The 22,720-nt window shown below is 41.2% G+C and overlaps 1 protein-coding gene across 1 annotated transcript; it reads left to right on the forward strand.

The window, feature by feature from the left end:
• Positions 1-1,276: 1,276 nt before the first annotated feature.
• Positions 1,277-16,009, forward strand: LOC122925822 (lysozyme C-like). The gene is made up of 4 exons (XM_044277178.1): positions 1,277-1,453; positions 6,757-6,921; positions 9,306-9,384; positions 15,695-16,009. Exons 1-4 carry the CDS (start codon positions 1,312-1,314, stop codon positions 15,759-15,761), a joined length of 453 nt encoding a protein of 150 aa, XP_044133113.1. The 5' UTR covers positions 1,277-1,311; the 3' UTR covers positions 15,762-16,009.
• The last annotated feature ends 6,711 nt before the right edge of the window (positions 16,010-22,720 follow it).

Below are 22,720 nucleotides of genomic sequence, written 5' to 3' on the forward strand. Positions count from 1 at the left end.
GGGGTGTATGTGAAGAGAGGGTGTCCTCAGAAATTTGATAAATTGTGGAGTGACTGGTTATCTCATACTCACGTCGTTATATAGGCCTTCGATGGTTCAGGACTAGTTTGTAGGGTGGGGAGGGGTTAGGGAAGGGTGGGGGGGGAGGTTGGGAGGCGGTCTGGGTTTGTTAGGTCTTATACAAATATTTGTCTCAATATTTGATTTTACATGTGTACCAGCTGTATACAGATATCTGATATTAATGTGTGTTGGTATTTCTATTAACACTGCTGTATACTGATTCCACAAGGTGGATAAAGTAAGGAAAAGCAATGTATTGTTTTTGTGATATTCTGCATTTATTGGTTTAATAAAAACGATTTGATTTAAAAATAAAAGAGAGTGGATGGTAATGGAGCCTAGATGCAATGTCACACACAACCCATGTGTGGCAGTATTTTTGGAACAAAGCCGCCCTGCTAGTCTTATTCGAGAAAGATCCTTGAAGGCATCATGCTGCACATCAGGATGATTTTGGCGACAAAGAAGTTCTGCATTTGTGATCACACATGATAGAGTGGCTGTAATTAGCATGTTTGTAAAAAAAAATGTAATCCCAGTAATTTAAAGGGTATCTAAACTTTTGTAAAACAAAGAAGGCAGATGGAGGCTCTGAGTACTGTACGTCTTTGGCTTTCATCATCTTTGCTTGCTGTTCGGGAGTGTGGTGCACGGATCCATAAAAAGTATATGGTGGCCATACTCTATACACTCGGCGGGCGGAGGAAAGCTGAGCAAGGCCAATGAAAGCCAAAGAGGCACAGCACTCGGAGCAGCATTTCTGCTCTTCTTTTATAAAAGTGTAGCTGCCCTTTATTAACTTAGATGCCATGACACTACTGAATAAATATTGAATACAATGACTAGTTTCATGCTAACTGCTAAAGGAATTCAGGGCTGTGCTGTAGTAATACTACTGGGATAGATATTCCAATACTGTACTGTTAAACAGTTATCAAATTAAAAAATACTAATAAATATAATATTAATAATTGCAAAATTAATAGAAAAAATAATTGGGCCATATTATTCAGGGAATTTCTCAACAAAATACAAAAAAAATCACTTCACTATTGGATTAATAAAAAATAAAAGTAGGTGCATGGGTAAATCCTATTTCACACAGGAACTGGATGAACTGAAATTAATTATTGGTTTCTCTTGAGTAATATGCGTTTACTTTGGTCATGAATGAGGAAGTTGTGTGTAACGCCTGCAATATAAAGGGCATTGTATCTGACTGGCATACCTCAGTCTCTAAGCTTAGCTATGAAGTGGCAAATACATATCTTGGGAGGACTCCTGCTCCTACTTGCAATTGCAAGTGGAAAAAAGTATGAAAGATGCGAACTTGCTAGGGTTCTGAAAAAGGGAGGACTTGGCGGCTTCAGAGGTTACAGTCTGGAAAATTGTAAGTATATTTGCATTGTGGAATTTTAACCTGTGCCCATCACAGTTCCACTACTTGGAGGGGGGGCATGGGTGCTGCATCAAATGCCTTGCTCCTGCTGCTGCTGCTCTCCGATGGTCCAAACCTGTTGGCTCTGGCGCCAGAGTTTTGTGCCCTCATCCTCTGGTGCATTTTGAATTTTTAATAGAGATACTCCCCCCCCCCCCCCCCCCCAAAGCGTACTTTCCCTTGTGCGCTTAAAACCGACTTTTCTGTACAAGTCAGCTGTGTACGGACTCCGGAGTATGGGCTGTACACTTTATGAAGGGGGCCGCAGCACATGGAGTATGGGGAGGAGCACACATTGCTGCTCTTGCCTGGGCCCCCCAGAGGTTTACTAAATCCTTGCATAGCACATGGATACCTTGTACTCATGTGCTATGTCAGGATTAGCTGAGCGGAGCGGGCTCCTGCCTGTGCCTGCTTCGCTAAAGCTAAAAACTGACATGACATGCGGGACTCTTAGCGAGGCAGGCACAGGCAGGAGCCCGCTCCGCTCAGCTAATCCTGACATAGCACATGGGTACAAGGTATCCATGTGCTATGCAAGGATTTAGTAAACCTCCGGGGGGCACAGGCAGGAGCAGCAATGCCCCTACCCTTACTCCGTGCGCTGCAGCCCCATTGAAAAAGCGTAAACTCCGCATTCTGTACACCGCTGAGACGTTTAACTGGTTGTACACTATTGGTGCACCGAAGTGTGAGTTTTTAATTTAGTTTATTTTATTACACTGTTAGATCATGTAGGGATAATAGGCTGAAACTATGTCATAGCTTTAGAGACCGAACACAGCAAGGTCTTCTCCAAAGGCACACTCATTTCCATCACATATCTTGGATCTTGTGCTTGTAGCATGCCTTGTGTGGTTCCAGATTCCTTGAGAGGCATATTGCTCCTGCTCCTGACACTTTTGTTGGTAGTATACATCAAGAAGATTTCCTAACATATATACCTCTGATATCCAATGTATGCCACTGTCTAGAAATACATTGAGATATGTTGCCCCTATGGTCGCATTTTAAAACAAAAACGTAGGGCTCTGGTGTAATATTCACAGAGCTTTTGGTTGGCTGTATGTGTGGGAAGGATTTCCTTACATATACCTCCATTGTATGCTACTGTATAGCCATACGTTCACCTTAGTGTCCCATTGTAAACAAAAATTTGGGCTCTGACATAATGTGCACAGAGCCTAAGGGCTGTTTCAGACAAGCGTGTGCAGTGCGGGAATCATGCTCCTGCCCCAGGAGAAAATCGCAGCATCCTGCTCTGATTTTGCCACAAGACTCAATCACTCAAGTTAATGGGTTTATGAGAAAAACAGATCACACACAGATGACACCCATGAGCAGTGTGTTTAAAAACTAGTCTGTGTTCAATGTCGAGAACACTGCCGATTTTACTATTGCCTATTTGCATTTGGCTTAAAGGGGTTAATAGGTGATAAACGTATCATCGTATCACCAATCACTAGAACATGGTTCCCATTCATTTCTATAGACATTGAATAAAGTGGCACAGCGACTGGGGGACCACCACTCCATTCAAGATCCTTTTCACTGTTGTACAGTGAGGAGGAACGTGGGTTTAATTCATTTACATCTACTGTACCGTATATATGTTTGTGTGTGTATATATATATATATATATATACAGTCATGTGAAAAAATTAGGACACCCTTTGAAAGCATGTGGTTTTTTGTAACATTTTTAATAAAAGGTTATTTCATCTCCGTTTCAACAATACAGAGAGATTAAAGTAATCCAACTAAACAAAGAAAACTGAAGAAAAGTCTTTTCAAGATCTTCTGTAAATGTCATTCTACAAAAATGCCTATTCTAACTGAGGAAAAAGATAGGACACCCTTGCCCCTAATAGCGAGTGTTACCTCCTTTGGCTGAAATAACTGCAGTAAGACGGTTCTTGTAGCCATCTACCAGTCTTCGACATCGGTCTGAGGAAATTTTACCCCACTCCTCAATGCAGAACTTTTTCAGCTGTGAGATGTTTGAGGGGTTTCTTGCACGTACAGCCCTTTTCAAGTCACCCCACAGCATCTCAATGGGATTCAAATCTGGACTTTGACTTGGCCATTCCAGGACTCTCCATTTCTTCTTTTTCAGCCAATCTTTGGTTGATTTACTAGTATGTTTTGGGTCATTGTCATGTTGCATGGTCCAGTTCCGCTTCAGCTTTAATTTTCTAACTGATGGTCTCACATGTTCTTCAAGCACCTTCTGATACACAGTAGAATTCATCGTGGATTCTATGATGGTGAGCTGACCAGGTCCTGCTGCAGCAAAGCAGCCCCAAACCATGACACTTCCACCTCCATGCTTCACAGTTGGTATGAGGTTCTTTTCTTGGAATGCTGTGTTTGGTTTACGCCAAACATGTCCTCTGCTGTTGTGTCCAAATAATTCAATTTTGGACTCATCTGTCCAAAGAACATTATTCCAGAAGTCCTGGTCTTTGTCAACTTTATCTCTGGCAAATGTCAGTCTGGCCTCGATGTTTCTCTTGGAAAGCAAAGGTTTCCTCCTTGCACACCTCCCATGCAAGTTAAACTTGTACAGTCTCTTTCTGATTGTAGAGGCATGTACTTCTACATCAACAGTAGCCAGAGCCTGCTGTAGTTCTCGAGATGACACTTTAGGGTTTTTGGAGACCTCTTTTAGCATCTTGCGGTCTGCTCTTGGGGTGAACTTGCTGGGGCGACCAGTCCTGGGCATGTTGGCAGTTGTTTTGAAAGCCCTCCACTTGTAGACTATCTTCCGGACAGTGGAATGGCTGATTTCAAAATCTTTTGAGATCTTTTTAAATCCCTTCCCAGACTCATAGGCTGCTACAATCTTTTTTCTGAAGTCCTCTGACAGCTCTTTTGCTCTCACCATGGTGCTCACTCTCACTTCAACAGTCAGGAGCACACCAAACTAAATGTCTGAGGTTTAAATAGGGCAAGCCTCATTCAACATGCAGAGTAACGATCTACTAATTATGTGCACCTGGTGTGATATACCTGTGTGAGATCTGAGCCAATTTAAGAGGGAATACATGTGAGGGTGTCCTATCTTTTTCCTCAGTTAGAATAGGCATTTTTGTAGAATGACATTTACAGAAGATCTTGAAAAGACTTTTCTTCAGTTTTCTTTGTTTAGTTGGATTACTTTAATCTCTCTGTATTGTTGAAACGGAGATGAAATAACCTTTTATTAAAAATGTTACAAAAAACCACATGCTTTCAAAGGGTGTCCTAATTTTTTCACATGACTGTATATATACAGTACAGACCAAATGTTTGGACACACCTTCTCATTCAAAGAGTTTTTTTTATTTTTATGACTATGAAAATTGTAGATTCACACTAAAGGCATCAAAACTATGAATTAACACATGTGGAATTATATACATAACAAAAAAGTGTGAAACAACTGAAAATATGTCATATTCTAGGTTCTTCAAAGTAGCCACCTTTTGCTTTGATTACTGCTTCGCACACTCTTGGCATTCTCTTGATGAGCTTCAAGAGGTAGTCACTTGAAATGGTCTTACAACAGTCTTGAAGGAGTTCCCAGAGATGCTTAGCACTTGTTGGCCCTTTTGCCTTCACTCTGCGGTCCAGCTCACCCCAAACCATCTCGATTGGGTTCAGGTCCGGTGACTGTGGAGGCCAGGTCATCTGGCGCAGCACCCCATCACTCTCCTTCATGGTCAAATAGCCTTTACACAGCCTGGCGGTGCATTTGGGGTCATTGTCCTGTTGAAAAATAAATGATGGTCCAACTAAACACAAACCGGATGGAATAGCATGCCGCTGCAAGATGCTGTTGTAGCCAGGCTGGTTCAGTATGCCTTCAATTTTGAATAAATCCCCAACAGTGTCACCAGCAAAGCACCCCCACACCATCACACCTCCTCCTCCATGCTTCACGGTGGGAACCAGGCATGTAGAGTCCATCCGTTCACCATTTCTGCGTCGCACAAAGACACGGTGGTTGGAACCAAAGATCTCAAATTTGGACTCATTAGACCAAAGCACAGATTTCCACTGGTCTAATGTCCATTCCTTATGTTCTTTAGCCCAAACAAGTCTCTTCTGCTTGTTGCCTGTCCTTAGCAGTTGTTTCCTAGCATATATTCTACCATGAAGGCCTGATTCACACAGTCTCCTCTTAACAGTTGTTCTAGAGATGTGTCTGCTGCTAGAACTCTGTGTGGCATTGACCTGGTCTCTAATCTAAGCTGCTGTTAACCTGCAATTTCTGAGGCTGGTGACTCGGATGAACTTATCCTCCGCAGCAGAGGTGACTCTTGGTCTTCCTTTCCTGGGGCGGTCCGCATGTGAGCCAGTTTCTTTGTAGCGCTTGATGGTTTTTGTGACTGCATTTGGGGACACTTTCAAAGTTTTCCCAATTTTTCAGACTGACTGACCTTCAATTCTTAAAGTAATGATGGCCACTCGTTTTTCTTTACTTAGCTGCTTTTTTCTTGCCATAATACAAATTCTAACAGTCTATTCAGTAGGACTATCAGCTGTGTATCCACCTGACTTCTCCACAATGCAACTGATGGTCCCAACCCCATTTATAAGGCAAGAAATCCCACTTATTAAACCTGACAGGGCACACCTGTGAAGTGAAGACCATTTCAGGTGACTACCTCTTGAAGCTCATCAAGAGAATGCCAAGAGTGTGCAAAGCAGTAATCAAAGCAAAAGGTGGCTACTTTGAAGAACCTAGAATATGACATATTGTCAGTTGTTTCACACTTTTTTGTTATGTATATAATTCCACATGTGTTAAATTATAGTTTTGATGCCTTCAGTGTGAATCTACAATTTTCACAGTCATGAAAATAAAGAAAACTCTTTGAATGAGAAGGTGTGTCCAAACTTTTGGTCTGTACTGTATATATGTAAAAACTAAAATGAAGTTGCTTTGAAAAAAAATCTTAAACAAAATTAACTTAAAAAAATTAATAAAAATACTTTACCTGACATCTTGTGACCCAGCACAGCTCTAAATATGAGATTTTTTATCTCCTTACCAATTATATGTGCAATATGACAAGAGGTGAAAATAAGTTCACTTCATTTACCGGCCAGTGCAACAAAACGAAAAAGAATGTGGTTGTTAGGGTTGACAATAATTTTTTGTATAAAGTGGTTAAATAATTTATATAATTTTCTTTCAGCGCTGTAGCTAATAGTTAAATTAATAATGCCGTATCAACATTTTGCTCTTTGAACTAAACCCTCTACAGGGATTTGTACCGCATACTATGAGAGTGGCTTCAACACAGCCAGCACAAACTACAATCCACCTGACAAGAGCACTGATTATGGCATTTTTCAAATGAATAGTCGATGGTGGTGCAATGATAACAAGACCCCCGGAAGTAAAAATGCTTGCAATATCAACTGCAAAGGTAAGTAAACTGAAGTGAGACAACTTATTCTATTTTCATCAAACAGGGGTCTTTTCTGGACCATTGTATCTGGAAACCATATTCAATATATAATGCCACAAGTACAGCAAATGAGCAAAGGCATCTGACTGATAAAACTGAAGTGCATGCACTAATACGGTATCTAGTAGCACCTCTCTACTGTACTAGTGTAATACTACATGTCCTGTACTACTCTCTACCTGTGTCGGGATGAGCTGGCCCATGGGACACCATTTTATTTCTCTGATACACTGTGTGAAAAAGCTCCTGCCCTTAAAGGGGTTCTGCACTTTCAGTTAACTGATTATCTATCCTCTGGATAGATCATCAGCTTCTGATCGGCGGGGGTCCGACACCCGGGACCCTCGCTGATCAGCTGTTTGAGAAGGCAGTGGCGCTCCAGCAGTGCTGCGGCCTTCTCACTGTTTACCGCCGGACCACTGACGTCACGACTAGTATCAACTAGCGTGGGCGGGGCTAAGCTCCATTCAAGTGAACAGAGCTTAGCCCCGCTCACGCTAGTTGATACTAGTGGTGACGTCAGTGGGCCGGCGGTAAACAGTGAGAAGGCCGCAGCACTGCTGGAGCTCCGCTGCCTTTTCATACAGCTGATCGGCGGGGGTCCCAGGTGTCGGACCCCTGCCGATCAGAAGCTGATGATCTATCCAGAGGATAGATCATCAGTTAAATTAAAGTGCAGAACCCCTTTAAAGTTGACCTGTCTGTTTTAGTAACTACTGTACATGCATTCCCCATGTAATAAAAATTCTGGAGCATCTATTCTTATGGCTCTGTGTTGTGCTATTCCTTTATTATTTCTACTATATGTTATGAATGGATTAATAATGAATTGTAACAAAGCTCTCTAGGGAGTTTAATATTGATGACCTATCCTCAGCTGATATGTGGGGTTCCAACTCCTAGAGCCCGGGTTGACTACCCATTAGAAGAGGTCAAGGCACTCCAAAGAGTCATTGATCACATGACCTAGGAGTAGCTAAGTCTCATTCCAGTGAATGGGCCTGGTCTACAATCAGCGGTGCACCACCGAGGTGAGGCGACTGCCTAAGGAAGCATCAGGTGGGGGAAAGAGGGGGGCAGCGGAAGGGGGATTATCTGTTTCTGCAGTATACTATTAGGAAGCATAGTGGGCACAATATGTGGTGCTGTATTACCCTGTATGTTTTATAGCTTTGTATGTAATGTTTTCCAAGTATGTCTTTAACAGTAGGGCTGGAGGGAAGGGGTTCGGTTAAGAAATTAGCATTGGGGGGTTAGGGTGCCATTTCAGGTTGATGTGCTGAGACTTGTTGTGCCGCAATACCATTGTGAAAAATGCAGAATCAGACAACAATCAATGTGAAAAGCTGTCATAGCACATTTTATGGAAGTAGTGAGTGCCATGAATTCTCTTTACACTGATTGTGGTGACTTCCATTTTCCTGTGTCACATGCACATGATATTATGATGTAATGAGTCATGCACAACAGTTATCGCCCCTGTTGCCACAGCCTAAATAATGCCTTTACAGTGTCAGAGCAATTCAATGCCAGGTGCTCTCCCATCCTGTCATACAGACATGAACATAAGTCATATGGAGGCACTCTTGTAAGCGTATTCTATGTAGTCCCACACAGTAGTAGTCCTACTCAGTGAGAACGATGAATTATCACCATACTACTGCCAATCCGGACTCTGAGAAGCTCCGGCCAAGAGAGTTACCAAACGACCACTCATGCCAGATGAGTGACGGGTAACAAAAATAGAAAACTAATTAAAGAGGACCTTTCACGGGGCCAGACATTATAATATAACTAGTGCATTCTGTGGGGCATACTTATGGCATATTACAGCGCTTGCTATTTTCTGTATGCGCCGCTCTGCTTGCCCGCTGTGCCTGCCGTTCACTTTTTCCACCTGGTATGAAAATTCATACCATTGGTACAGGGAGGAGGAGATGGTCCTGTTTCTCAATGGGTGTCTCCTTCTCTCAGGAGACGCCAATTGAGAAACAGGGCCATCTCCTCCTCCCTGTACCGATGGTATGAATTTACATACCAGGCAGGAAAAGTGAACGGGAGGCACAGCGGGCGAACAAAGTCTATCCTAGAAAAATCTAAGCAATAGTCTCTGCTATTTCTCACAAAAGAACTCCAGAAGAAATTGTTCCCTCAACTGCAATACATTTAGTTGAATACATAATGTCAGGAAACGGATAATGGGCAATAGTAGGTAATAATTTGAAGTGCAGGTTAGGATAGAGGCTAATGAAAACTGGAAAGTTTGCTTGGAAATGTTACAGCTTTTAACAAAGTCATAATGTGATTTGCAAAGTCTAACTTTTCTTTTTACTATTTAACAGCACTGTTAACTGACAATATAAGTCAAGCTATAAAATGTGCAAAGCGTGTTGTGAGTAATTCCAATGGCATGAATGCATGGTGAGTATAAATCACTGAACACTAAGGGGTAGATTTATTCATAGCCTAGAATGCTGCAGGCAGGGGCAGATTGGCCATAGACTCTACAGGCCACCCAAGCCATCCTCAGGGCCGTGAGCCGGGTACATAATGATCTGACTGTCTCCTGAATTCAAATTTGCGGCAGGTCACAGTATTTTGTGCTGCACCGTGGTATTTGGTTCAGCTAGGGCAGTATATTGCTTTGTACTATGGTATTGCTGGCCCTGCCTAATTATGCTGCCCCGCTTTCTGTCAGTTTGGACCTACCTACAACATGGGGCCACTTTTAAATGTTTTTTCCATAGCCACTTTTAGTTCCCAATCTACCCCTGGCTGCAGAATGCCCGCCTGATTTATGATGAGGTGTACGCCTCCTAATAAATTAGGCACAGCATCCAGCACTCCGTGCGCCTGAACTGTAATCTGTCTGACAGAGATGTCGGTGTTCTTCTATGTTAAATGTGATGACAAATGTGGCTGGGCCACTAGTCCTGCCCACTCCCTGCCCTTGTCACGCCGCCTTTTTGGGAAAGTGGCAAGGCCGACAGAGTAACGGCACTTGCGCAAAAATATTTGCACAAATGCCATTGAAAAAGTCTCAAACATGCAGTTGGTCTTTTTTTTTAAGGGTGCATTCACATGACAATATGTATTTTGTAGTCCGCAAAACGCAGATCCACAAAATACGGATGCTGTCCGTGTTGCATCTGTTTTTTTGGAGGACCCATTGTTACAATGCTTACAGACAAAAACAGGCAAGAATAGGACTTGTATCTTTTTTGAACGGGTCCGCATCTGATCCACAAAAAAGGCTGATTAGCTGTGGACCAAAAATATGGTTGTGTAAATGTGAGGCCTAAATTGGAAAAATTGCTTTTTTTTCTTGGTATCAGTGTTGTCATTTCATCACATTATATATCATTACAGTCAGGCATTATTTTGACCCCATCATAATGGTGTACAGCCTATGAATATATACTAATACAATACAGTAACTACAATAGTGCATAGATACACAAACGCGTATCTATATATTGTGAAATCATAATACAGGGTGGGCCATTTATATGGATACACCTTAATAAAATGGAAATGGTTGGTGATATTAACTTCCTGTTTGTGGCACATTAGTATATGTGAGGGGGGAAACTTTTCAAGATGGGTGATGACCATGGCGGCCATTTTGAAGTCAGACATTTTGAATCCAACTTTTGTTTTTTCAATAGGAAGAGGGTCACGTGACACATCAAACTTATTGGGAATTTCACAAAAAAAACAATGGTGTGCTTGGTTTTAACGTAACTTTATTCTTTCATGAGTTATTTACAAGTTTCTGACCACTTATAAAATGTGTTCAATGTGCTGCCCATTGTGTTGGATTGTCAATGCAACCCTCTTCTCCCACTCTTCAAACACTGATAGCAACACCACCGGAGAAACGCTAGCACAGGCTTCCAGTATCCGTAGTTTCAGGTGCTGCACAGCTCGTATCTTCACAGCATATCACCGAAGAATGTAACCTCTAAATACTCCTACATTATTGTGACGTCACAGTACAACACAGCCTATAAATACACATACAGTGCTGTAATATCACAGTGAAGAGCATTCAGTAAACACCTTGTGTGCCTCAATGTGCCATCATTTCCCAAATATTGTCACAGTGCCCTTTGATACCAAATAGTACCCTTGAAACTACACCAATCCTCTTATTGCATTAGTGTCCCACTTATCTATTCTTACCCTAATTACAAGAGTTTTTCATAAAATGATGTCATATCGCTTGGATGTGACATGGCTTTTATGATCAGGGGGTCAGAACTTTGCTTCCCCTTCTAAGTTTTCCTTGCACTGTGGCACTCATTCTGCTGTTACCGGGTACTGCAGCATGGCCCTGCTCACCTAGATGGGACTGTGCTGCAGTCCTCCACACGTCCAGTGGCTGGAGTGCTGCTGTACAGAGGAAAAACTGTGAAGGGTATACAGCGTTATAACAGAGCTGAATCTCCATGTTAAGGGCCAATAAAGATCCTAGATGCCCCCTCGCCCGATCATTATTATAGCGGTATGTCATTCATTTAGAAGTTTGAAATAATAACTTAGAAAATTGTGTAGAAGTTTGCGCCTATCTGTATTTAGAACTATTAGCTTTATTGATTAATAGCGCTAAAATAGAAAAACAAAAAACTTTATTAGTCTCAGTTTAAAACATCAATATGAAATGGCTATCTGCCTCTTATAATCATATTACTCTAGGTGTGGGGGGTGGGGGGCCTCCACAATATCTACTAATCCTACAATCCCGCCAAAACAGCATGGAGTGTTGTTCAGTAGTGTGGTTCTTTCGGTCCCCACCTCTATGGGGGTAGGGATACACGGCGCACCAGGACCCCGTGTAGCTGAACTGCCAATACTAGTCAAGCTATGATCACCCGATCCTATACCTTTGCTCACTTCAATCAGCGGCAATATTAGCTTGCTACCTCTAACCTAGTGCTGCCCTGTAATGAGTCCCTACTGCGTTCCCCTCAGCACATATTACAGGCTACATACCTCTCCTTATGTACAGATAACCACTCCCTCTGGGTGGAGCCTCACAGCGGATCATGCAATGGACGGGGAGGCATATCCAAGTACTCCTCCACCCGTTGTGTTCATTCATCACAAAATCCCAGAAGGTAAGAAAGGATACATAATTATCTGGTGATCTCAAGGCGGCTACTATATGTCCTCCTGGGAGACATAGTACATTACTCAACTAGGTCCACTTATCAATAGATATATTTACTTAGCTGACAGCAACCACGCTGCCAATGGATGGATGTTATATCACATGGCTGGGTATCTTTACATCCCTTTAGAAAAATGAAATAAACAATAAAAGGGTATCACTGTGCGCGCAAGTAAATCATAGCCCGCAATGACAGATGAAAGCATGGATCAAGTAACGACATATACAGAGTTGGATACACCAATGTTATGGCATGAACATAGTTAAATACATCAGGGTCATAGGCAAATGTCCCATGACCCAGAACTATATAAACCAAAAGTCACTCAGATAAGGAGGTCTCTTATGAGATGGGTATGTACCCGCCAATCACCTAATTACATGGCCCCAGATCCACTATTATATAAAATAAGTATATGATATAAACTGATTTAATCCATTAGGTTTGCCGGTCTGAAGCCTAAAGTCCATTCTGTCTCTTTTAGCAGCAGGAGGTTATCAATGTCCCCCCCTCTTGGGGGCGGCTTCACGTCCTCCATCCCCTGAAAGCTGATGCAATTATGCATTTCTGCATTATATTTAAGCAAGTGTTGTGCAATCGGGGAATCATCCCGCTTACTGATGTTAGATAGGTGTTCCCCTATCCGTCTCCTAAACTCCCTCTTGGTCTTGCCTACATATTGCTTTTAACAGATACATGTGGCTATGTACACTATGCCTACAGTTTTGCAATTAATAAATGATCTAATACTTTAGCTGCATCCCGTCATAGAGCTGGTTACTTTATTGCCTTTTTTTTATATCTTTACATGCAATACAGCTAACCGCACTTTTTTTAGGGAGCCAGTTTTCCTTTGGTGGGGGTCTTGAACACACTATGGACCAGTCTGTCCCTCAAACTGACACCTCTCCTGTAGGTGATCAAAGGATAATCACCCACCAGGTCTCCAACATCCGGGTCCGATTTCAGGATTCCCAAGGAATCTCACATACCTCTTTGTGTCCCAGGTCAAATGTCCCAATGATCCGTATTTTCTCATTCCCAATCTCCCGTTTCTTGGGATGTAGCAAACTATCCTTATTGCAGCCTGACGCATGCTGGTATGCTCTCTTAAGGGAAGACAAAAGATAGCCTATTTGCATGAACCTCCTTTGGAGGTCATTTGCGGCCACCTTAAAGAGGACCTTTCACCGACCCTGACACTGTGAAATAAGTATACAGACATGGAGAGCGGCGCCCGGGGATCTCACTGCACTTACTATTATCCCTGGGCGCCGCTCCGTTCTCCCGGTATGCCCTCCGGTATCTTGTCAGTCACTAAGTTATATTAGGCGGAGTCTGCCCTTGTTCTGCTGTAGCGCTGGCCAATTGCATCACAGAGCTCACAGCCTGGGAGAAAATAACCTCCCAGGCTGTGAGCTCTGCGATGTGATTGGCCAGCGCTACAGCAGAACAAGGGCAGACTCCGCCTACTATAACTTAGTGACTGAAATCTATGCCTACTATAAGTTAGGGTCCCAAGATACCGGAGGGCATAGCAGGAGAACGGAGCGGCGCCTAGGGATAATAGTAAGTGCAGTGAGATCCCCGGGCGCCGCTCTATATGTCTGTATACTTATGTCAGGATCGGTTAAAAGGTCCTCTTTAAAGTCTTCCCAATCTGAACAATTTCATCGTGCCCTTAAATATTAGCCCTTGAGGATGCCCCGTTTAAGTAGGGTTGGGTGTCCACTATCCTATTGCAATAGGGAGTTGGTGGCTGTGGATTTGCAGAACATCTTGGTGACTATTTTTCTCAACTGGTTAATACTGATGGAGAGGTTCAGAAATGTGAGATGGGTATCACTGATTTCATATGTGAAATATAACCCCAAATCATTCACATTCAACCAGGAAACAAACCCCTCGAATTCACTGCTCGTGCCTCTCCAAACAATGAATACATCATCAATGAACCTCATCCATAACAAAATGGATGAGGTCCACCAGTCCATGACTTCCCCAAACACAATCTCCTTCTCCCACCAGCCCAGGTACAGGTTGACATAAGTAGGGGCACATGGGCTCCCTATCGCCACCCCCCTGAGCTGGTGGTAGATGTCACGATCAAAGAAGAATATATTGTGCCTCAGGATAAATTGTAGTAGCTCCGCCACAAATTCATTATGCATCAAGAGATGTGTTCCTCTTTCGCCAGGAACGCTCTTACCGCCTCACATCCTTTCCCATGCGGGATCGAGCTGTAGTGAGCCTCATCATCTAGGCCCACTAAGAGCGTATGCTCTTCACAGTATACATCATTGAGGCGCCTTAACACGTCCATTGAGTCTCTTACATAAGACGGCAAGCTAACTACAAATGGTCTTAAAATCCTGTCCACGTAAATGCTGATCTTTTCTGTCAGGCTGCCATCCCCGATACAATTGGTCTCCCTTTCCAAGGGGATACCCCCTTGTGGATCTTAGGTAGACTGTAAAAGGATGGTAGCACCGGATATTGTGGTAGCATAAATGCATATTCAGCCTTACTGATCAAGCGCTGCTGCCTTATCCAAAAAGCTGTGCCAACCCCTTTTTGAAGACATCAGTGGGATTGCTATCTAATCTTCTATAGCATGTTTTGTCATCCAAAATCTGTTTACACATGTGTGTGTTTCTGTACATATGTGTGATTATCTGTACACAAGAAGAGGTATGCGGAGGCCGTGCTACGGCCGTCACAGTGCCGCTGGCTACGTGTAGCTACACGCACCATATCAGAGGCATGCAGCACCTTATCAATTTGTTACTTTGTTTCACTTCTGCGCTGGCTCCTGATGAAATACTGGCCATCTGTGAAAAGCGTTGAGGAGAGTGCTAGATAGGAGTCTTTAATGTAGCCTGTAATATGTGCTGAGGGGAACGCAGTAGGGACTCATTACAGGGCAGCACTATGTTAGAGGTAGCAAGCTAATATTGCCGCTGATTCAAGTGAGCAAAGGTATAGGTTCAGGTGATCATAGCTTGACTAGTATTGGCAGTTCAGCTACACGGGGTCCTGTTGCGCCGTGTATTCCTACCCGCAGAGAGGTGGGGACCGCAAGAACCACACTACTAAACTTCACTCCATGCTGTTTTGGCGGGATTGTAGGATTAGTGGATATTGTGGAGACCCCCCCACACCCAGAGTAATATGATTATAAGAGCCATTTCATATTGATGTTTTAAACTGACACCCTAATAAAGTTTTTTTTTCCTATTTTTAGCGCTATCAATCAATAAAGTTAATAGATCCCAATATGCACACAAAAAATGCCTAATATCGAATTTATTAAACACTGGGCCACATGGTGGTCCAGTACTTTTGCATTGAGTTTGTATGTTTTCCCTGTGTTTGTGTGGGTTTCCTCCAGGTACTCCAATTTCCTCCCACACTCCAAAGACATACTGATAGGGACCTTAGATTATGATCCCCATTGTGGACAGTGTGAAGTTAATGTCTGTAAAGCTCTGCAGAATATGTCAGCGCTATATAATCAAGAGAAATGAAAAATAATAATAAACCTATTTCTTTTACAGGGTTGCATGGAGAAAGTACTGTAAGGGCAAAAAGTTAGCAAAGTGGACTCAAGGATGCAAACTTTAATACTGAAGATCTATTGTGGCCGTCTCATAGCTTTTGCTCAGTATATTTTATAATCAATAACTAAACTTATGCAATCGCACATTGTCTACATATTTCATTGATTTCTATAGCTGCAAAGACTCATCACAGTGGATTAGAGGATACAACATTTATCACTGAAAATTTATTGTAATTTTTTCATAGCTTTTGCTCAGTATGTTTCATAATTAATAACTAAAGCTTCTAATAAACTGACTAAAGCAATGGCATATTATCTGTGTTTCTCCATTTATTTCTAACAGCATAAGAATTCCACAGTATAGGGGATAACTATTAGATTGTGGGGGGTCCTACCGCTGGGACCCTCACCGATCACAAGAACGGGTGTCCTATGCCCCCTGGAACCCTCTTGAAATGAAGAGAGCGACCGGACGCTCTGTTCATTTCAGACGGCTGCAGGGGGTACAGGGCACCTGTTCTCATGATCGGTGGTCGTCCCAGTGGTAGGACCCCACCGATCTAATAGTTATCCCCTATCCATAACTTCAAACAACTGGAATACCTGTTTAAAGTCATAACTACTGTATTAAAAACATTTCCATGAATGCAGTTTGTGCTAAAACAGTTAAATGTTCTAGCGTCTAGCCTGTTAAAAATAGCTTGAAGGAATATTATTAGGCCTACACATAGAGTTGGCAAAAAGGCTGGGTAATGTTAGTAGGTTGGTCTATGGTATTTAGCCTAGAACTTCCTGCTACAGTGGTTCTGGTCTGGAGAACCATATCCAACAGCTCCCCATTTCACTGTCCCAGCTCCTTTTCCAGTAGAACGACAGCCTTGACATCTGCACAGAACACTGAAGGACCAGGGCTGCCCCCGCAGTGTATTGCTAGAGAGGAACCATTGTGGAAGGTTTCCTAGAAAAGTTTATTTAAAAGCCTGCCATGCTTAAAATACGTCTATTGTTGAACGATTTGTCTCAAAAGTGACAAATGCAATTATTTATATTGTATTTTTCTTTTTCACAAACCATATACCAGTATTCTTTTTCTTCTTCTCTTTTTTAATTACTCAATACATTTCTTACATATATACACAAAAAAGGAGATAATTATTGACAAGCATTGCCCACCCCCACCTATATTTCTCACAGAAGACAAAATTTAATCAGAAAGGAAAAAAAAAAACTATAAATTAAACCTATCTCTGCCTCTCCCTCCCCTCATCACCAGCCCTAAGATCTATATTCAAATGTTCAGGAGGTGTCTATCAAAACTGTTTAATGAACAGATCCAAGGGTCCCAAAGATAACAAAACCCTTTCAAATTACCTGGTGTATTTTCACAGCTCATGCCAGGTCTAAACAATGGGGCATGGTGTGGACGAGGGAAGGGGTTGGGCATAGAAAATGGTCTAAATTTAAGCCAGCAAAGCCACGTAAGGGGTTATTAAGTCTAAAACGTCTTGAAAAGTCTTAATAAATGACCCCCAAAATCTATATTTTTAAGCATAGTCCTCTTTGTAGCTGACAATGACCTGCTTTTTTTCATCCAGTTTTAGCTATTATTAATCTTGCAAAGAAGGCAATTTTAGATGGTAAGATTTTTACAGAGCCTTTCTAACTAAGTTAAATAATTTCATCAGAATATAATAATTAGCGTTGGGCGAGCATGCTCGGCCGAACACTAGTTCGGCTTGAGCATCACTATGCTCGGCACATCGTGGAGTTCGGCTGAGCACCACGTATGCTCAAGCACAATGCTTAAGTCAGTGTATTCAAATATAATTTAGCCTCTATTTCTGAAGTGTTTCTGCCAGGATTTGAACTCCCAATCCCTTGTACATTAGAGGCAAGGACCTTATCCACTCAGCTATAAAGCTGAATGTTAAACTGTGTCAGAAAAATCTTTCTGTTTCTGATGTAGTGAGTATTCCTATTCAGCAGAAGACTTATTTTATATTTCTGTGCAGGTTAATATGTATCTCTATAGTGTAGTGGTTAAGTCCCTTCCCTCTAATGTACAAGGTTTGGAGTGTAAATCCAGGCAGAAACATATTTATATATATATATATATATATATATATATAGTTGAAGAAAGATTGGACTGCACTCCGGATAAAAGTGAAAATTGTGAAGCTTTATTCACCCATGGTATGGCAACTCTGCGACGTTTCGGCTCACAAGAGCCTTCTTCCAGCATAGAAACAGTGAAAATGACGACATATAAAGGCATGTCTAAAATGCCTAACCTATCCTATTGTGGTTACAATCATGAATAAATTAAACACATGTAATACATATAAATAAAGTGCAAGTGCATGATTATATAAGTGCTTGAGAAATATACACCACAGGAACTTTCTCCCTGTGTGCTAATCATAAATATAAATACTATACGAATTATACAGTGTATACAATAAAGTGAGTAGTACTTTGGATGGAGATCGTAGATGTCGCACCTCACGATGAAATGGCGTCTGCTTACAGCATCGTGTTTCCTTGAGCGTCTCTATTCATTCACTGCGCATGCCCAGGTTCGCGTCATCGTCTCTGTCATACAGCTCTCAGGTGACGCATGCGCTATAGCCCAGTTGCATCAGAGGCACCATTTTAACAAAGGGCAACATTGCCCAACCAGTGTATAATACATAAGTGCCTACGATATGCAAAATGCTTTCTTATATGATATATTATATATTGAGCCGCAGTAGGTGCATCCTACTAAATCAGTATGTGAGGAAGGAGCCAACTTTGTCAAGAAGGATCCCACCCACTACGCGGCATGTGTCAGAGGGGGACACGTCAATGTACCCGACCGGCACCGCCAGCGTAATTACTGAAAAATCGCAGCCATAAGAGGAATTCCTAGAAGAAGGCATTTGCAAATAATACAGAGAGAAAATATTTTTCTTTTTTATATCTGGAGATACGCAGTGCGAAATTTTTTGGGATGTTGCAGCATTGTTCCATTATCATCGAAGAGGGCCAGATCCACGATCTCAATCCAAACGTCTTATAAAATTGCAAAATAGTTCTAAAAGGCAAAGAATATTAACAAATTAATAACAGAATTGAATACTCCGTATAATGTACTTTTTCAGTATTATCACTGTTTCAAGGCACAAAATACTAAGCAGGGGAGGAAGAACAACACATGCAGAGAAAATACGGTTCAACTTCAATACAGGCTTTTTATCTAAATTCTACATTAAGTCCAATTGGATGCAAGCTATCCAAGATGTAAATCCATCTTAATTCTCGTTTTTTTAAAATAGTCAGACGGTCGCCACCTCTCCTGGGCATTGCAACATGATCAATTATCCAGCATCTTAGATCCCGTTCACCATGATGAAGGGATGCAAAATGTCTGGAAACCGGTAAATCGGTGCGACTTTTTCTAATTGAATTTCTATGATTATTTAACCTGACTTTTAATTCAGTAGATGTTTCTCCTACATATAGTAGATTACATGGACATGATAAAACATAAATTACATATGATGACGTACAGGTCAAGTGAAATTTAATAGGGTATTCTTTGTTTGTAAATGGATGTACAAAAGATTTTGACTTACAAATATAGCGACAATTGACGCAGTTGAGACACGGGAAACATCCCAGTCCCGCTTGCGTCAACGGTCGCTGAATGACATGTCTTTTTGGACCTACATCTGCTTTAACCAGATAGTCTCTCAAATTTTTATTTTTTCGATAAGATAAAAGGGGAGGATTTTTAAATTCAGGGACATCTTTAATTCCTTTACTAAGAATATTCCAATTCCTTTTTAGAATTTGTCCTATCTCTACACTATAATTGGAATATGTAGACATGAATGGTACCCTCTGAGTTTTTAAAGGAGTGGATTGTACACGTTCTGTATTACTACCAAGGATTCTATTTTTCTGTTCATTTAACAATTTACGTGGATAGCCACGTTCCCTGAATTTACCAACCATCATATCTAATGTGGTTGGCAATTCGGTGTGGTCAGATACAATGCGTTTTGCTCTCAGGAATTGGGATTGTGGAAGATGTTTGATAAGACTACGTGGGTGATTGCTTTCAAAGCGTAGAATTGTATTTCTGTCCGTCGATTTGACGAACAGACCCATACTGATTCTGCCTTCGTCTAATTTAACATTAGTATCTAAAAATGACAAATGGGTTGTAGAATATGATATAGTGTACTGAAGATCGGCATCCATACTATTCAAGTACTCATGAAATTGAATCAACTGTATTTCAGTACCAGTCCATAGGAGGAAGACGTCATCTATGTATCTCCACCACCTCAAAACATGTTGAAAGTGGTGGGATACATAGATAAAGTCCTCCTCCACATGGCGCATGTATATATTCGCGTACGTTGGGGCCACATTTGACCCCATTGCAACGCCGCGTTTTTGATTAAAAAAGGTGTCTTGGAACAGAAAATAATTATTTTCAAGAATTAATTTCAAAAGAGAAATAATAAATCTCAGCGTACAACAACAGGACCAGAGACAAATATCTCAAAACCTGGTCACCATGGCGTTCTTTTCGTATGTGAGCTGGCGAGAAGTTTACAACCGTTAGACAACTAAGCCTGACATCCCCCCCCACCCCCCTATAACAGACTGGTCAACCCCCCCCCCCCCCCCTCTCTTTACTCTCTCCTGTGCGTACGACTCTTGAAGTCACATCTTTTATACGCTTTATTCTGGATATATGCTAATGTTGAAACTTAATTGTAATATGTCTTTTATGTTTATTGAAGCATAAAAAAAAAAAATTAAATAAAGAATTTACAAAAAAAAAAAAAAAGAGAAATAATAAAGTGTTTGGTCTCCATAGAGATATTTGTACCTTCAAGATATTTATTGACCGCTCCAATACCTTTCTCATGTCCTATTGATGTGTATAGAGATACTACATCAAAGGACACAAGAAATAAAGATTTTACATTACTGATATCAACAGATCTTAACTGTTCCAAAAAGTGTCCTGTATCTTTAATATAGGATTCTCCAGTTGTTGAAAAATGCCTCAACATTTTGTCCAAAAAAATGGCTATTCTACTAAATACAGAGTCTGAGCCTGATACGATGGGGCGGCCAGGGGGATCCACAAGACTTTTATGCACTTTAGGCAAAACATATATTACAGGGGTAACAGGAAAAGGTACCTCCAAATAATCTCTTAAGTCCTCATCTATAATACCTGCCACCACCGCATCAGACAGACTCTTTTTAATAGTGTTCATTATAACAAATTTCGGATCATTCTGTAGGATACCATATACATTGGTGTCTTCCAATTGACGCTGAATTTCTTTAATATATTTAGATGTATCAAGTACAACTACCCCCCCGCCCTTATCTGCGGGTTTAATTGTTATATGGGAGTTGTCCTTGAGTTGCGCCAAGGCCTCTATTTCTGCAGTAGTTAAATTAGGGTTTTTCAACACATTTGATTCCCCCAAAGAGGACTTCAAATTTTTTATGTCTCTTTTGACCGCAGAAATGTAGGCCTCTACTGCTGGCTCATTGACAATCGGACTAAAAGTACTTTTGTTTGTCAAACCTAATTTTTTAAGTGTTAGTTCACTAGTACATGTTTGTAAATTAGTGCTAGTACCCCTGAAAAAACTTTTCAATTTTACAGAGCGAAAAAAACAATTTAAATCAATTTCTAAATCGAACCAATTTACCTTGGAGCTAGGAGAAAATGAAAGTCCTTTAGACAGAACACTATGTTGTGCTTCAGTCAATTCCATTGATGACAAATTGAAAACTATAGTTTCTTTTTGTGTGAAGGTGCTTTCATCGACTGCAATCTGGTCCTGTTGTAACGTTGTTTTTGTCTTCCTTCTATATCTGGAGCCACCTCTTCTGATTCTTGTTCTTTTTTTTTCTTTATGTCCTGACTGCTCCCTAAAAAAACGGCATTATCTTCATCTATAGTTGGTTGTGTATTTTTCCTTTTCTTTTTATTATCACGGTTAAATCCCATGTTTGAAAAATCTGAATGCCACGCGTAAATGTCCCCTTTTCTGTAATCCTCAGTATCACGTACCCACTTGTTCCTTTTTCCTTCTTCCAATTCAGTTTGCAGTTTAATTAATTGATCTTTCATTTCATCTTTATATTGTAAAAAATCATCTTCAGACAACAGCGTTTGTAATAAACGTTCCACCTCAAGTAAATCAACAGAAAGCGTAGCCACTTCAATTTGTAGAAATTCAATATTTAGTAAGATATAGTCCAGTGAATATCTATTGGACAAAGTTTCAAATCTTTTGCAAAATGTATCATTTGTAGGGAAAAGGTTAGGGCGCAGGTTGGAGCGCATGCCCCTTGGTATCTTTTTCTCTTTGTAATATTGTCCCAGTGTGGCCATATGCAATTTCATGGCAATAAGACGTCTAGACACAGTAATATACTTGCGTTTAAGTTCTTTAGAGGTGGGAGCCTGTAAAAAGGAAGCGTCGCTTTCAATCCCCTGCATGATGCGATCGACCTCCTCAGCCGTATATGTGCCGCCATAGGGTGTATCATTTGAAGACATTGTAGAAATTTTCAGGTGTGCTCACCAGCAGTGCCAATATAAATAGAAGAAAAAATCCTGAGGGAGCACCACCCTCAATGTGGGTGCAAAATCCACAAGGGCAGCGGCAAAGCCCCAATATTATAGTTGAAGAAAGATTGGACTGCACTCCGGATAAAAGTGAAAATTGTGAAGCTTTATTCACCCATGGTATGGCAACTCTGCGACGTTTCGGCTCGCAAGAGCCTTCTTCCAGCATAGAAACAGTGAAAATGACGACATATAAAGGCATGTCTAAAATGACTAACCAATCCTATTGTGGTTACAATCATGAATAAATTAAACACATGTGATACATATAAATAAAGTGCAAGTGCATGATTATATAAGTGCTTGAGAAATATACACCACAGGAACTTTCTCCCTGTGTGCTAATCATAAATATAAATACTA

Source organism: Bufo gargarizans, chromosome 2 (assembly GCF_014858855.1).
Source record: "Bufo gargarizans isolate SCDJY-AF-19 chromosome 2, ASM1485885v1, whole genome shotgun sequence".
In the NCBI taxonomy this organism is placed as follows: Eukaryota; Metazoa; Chordata; class Amphibia; order Anura; family Bufonidae; genus Bufo; species Bufo gargarizans.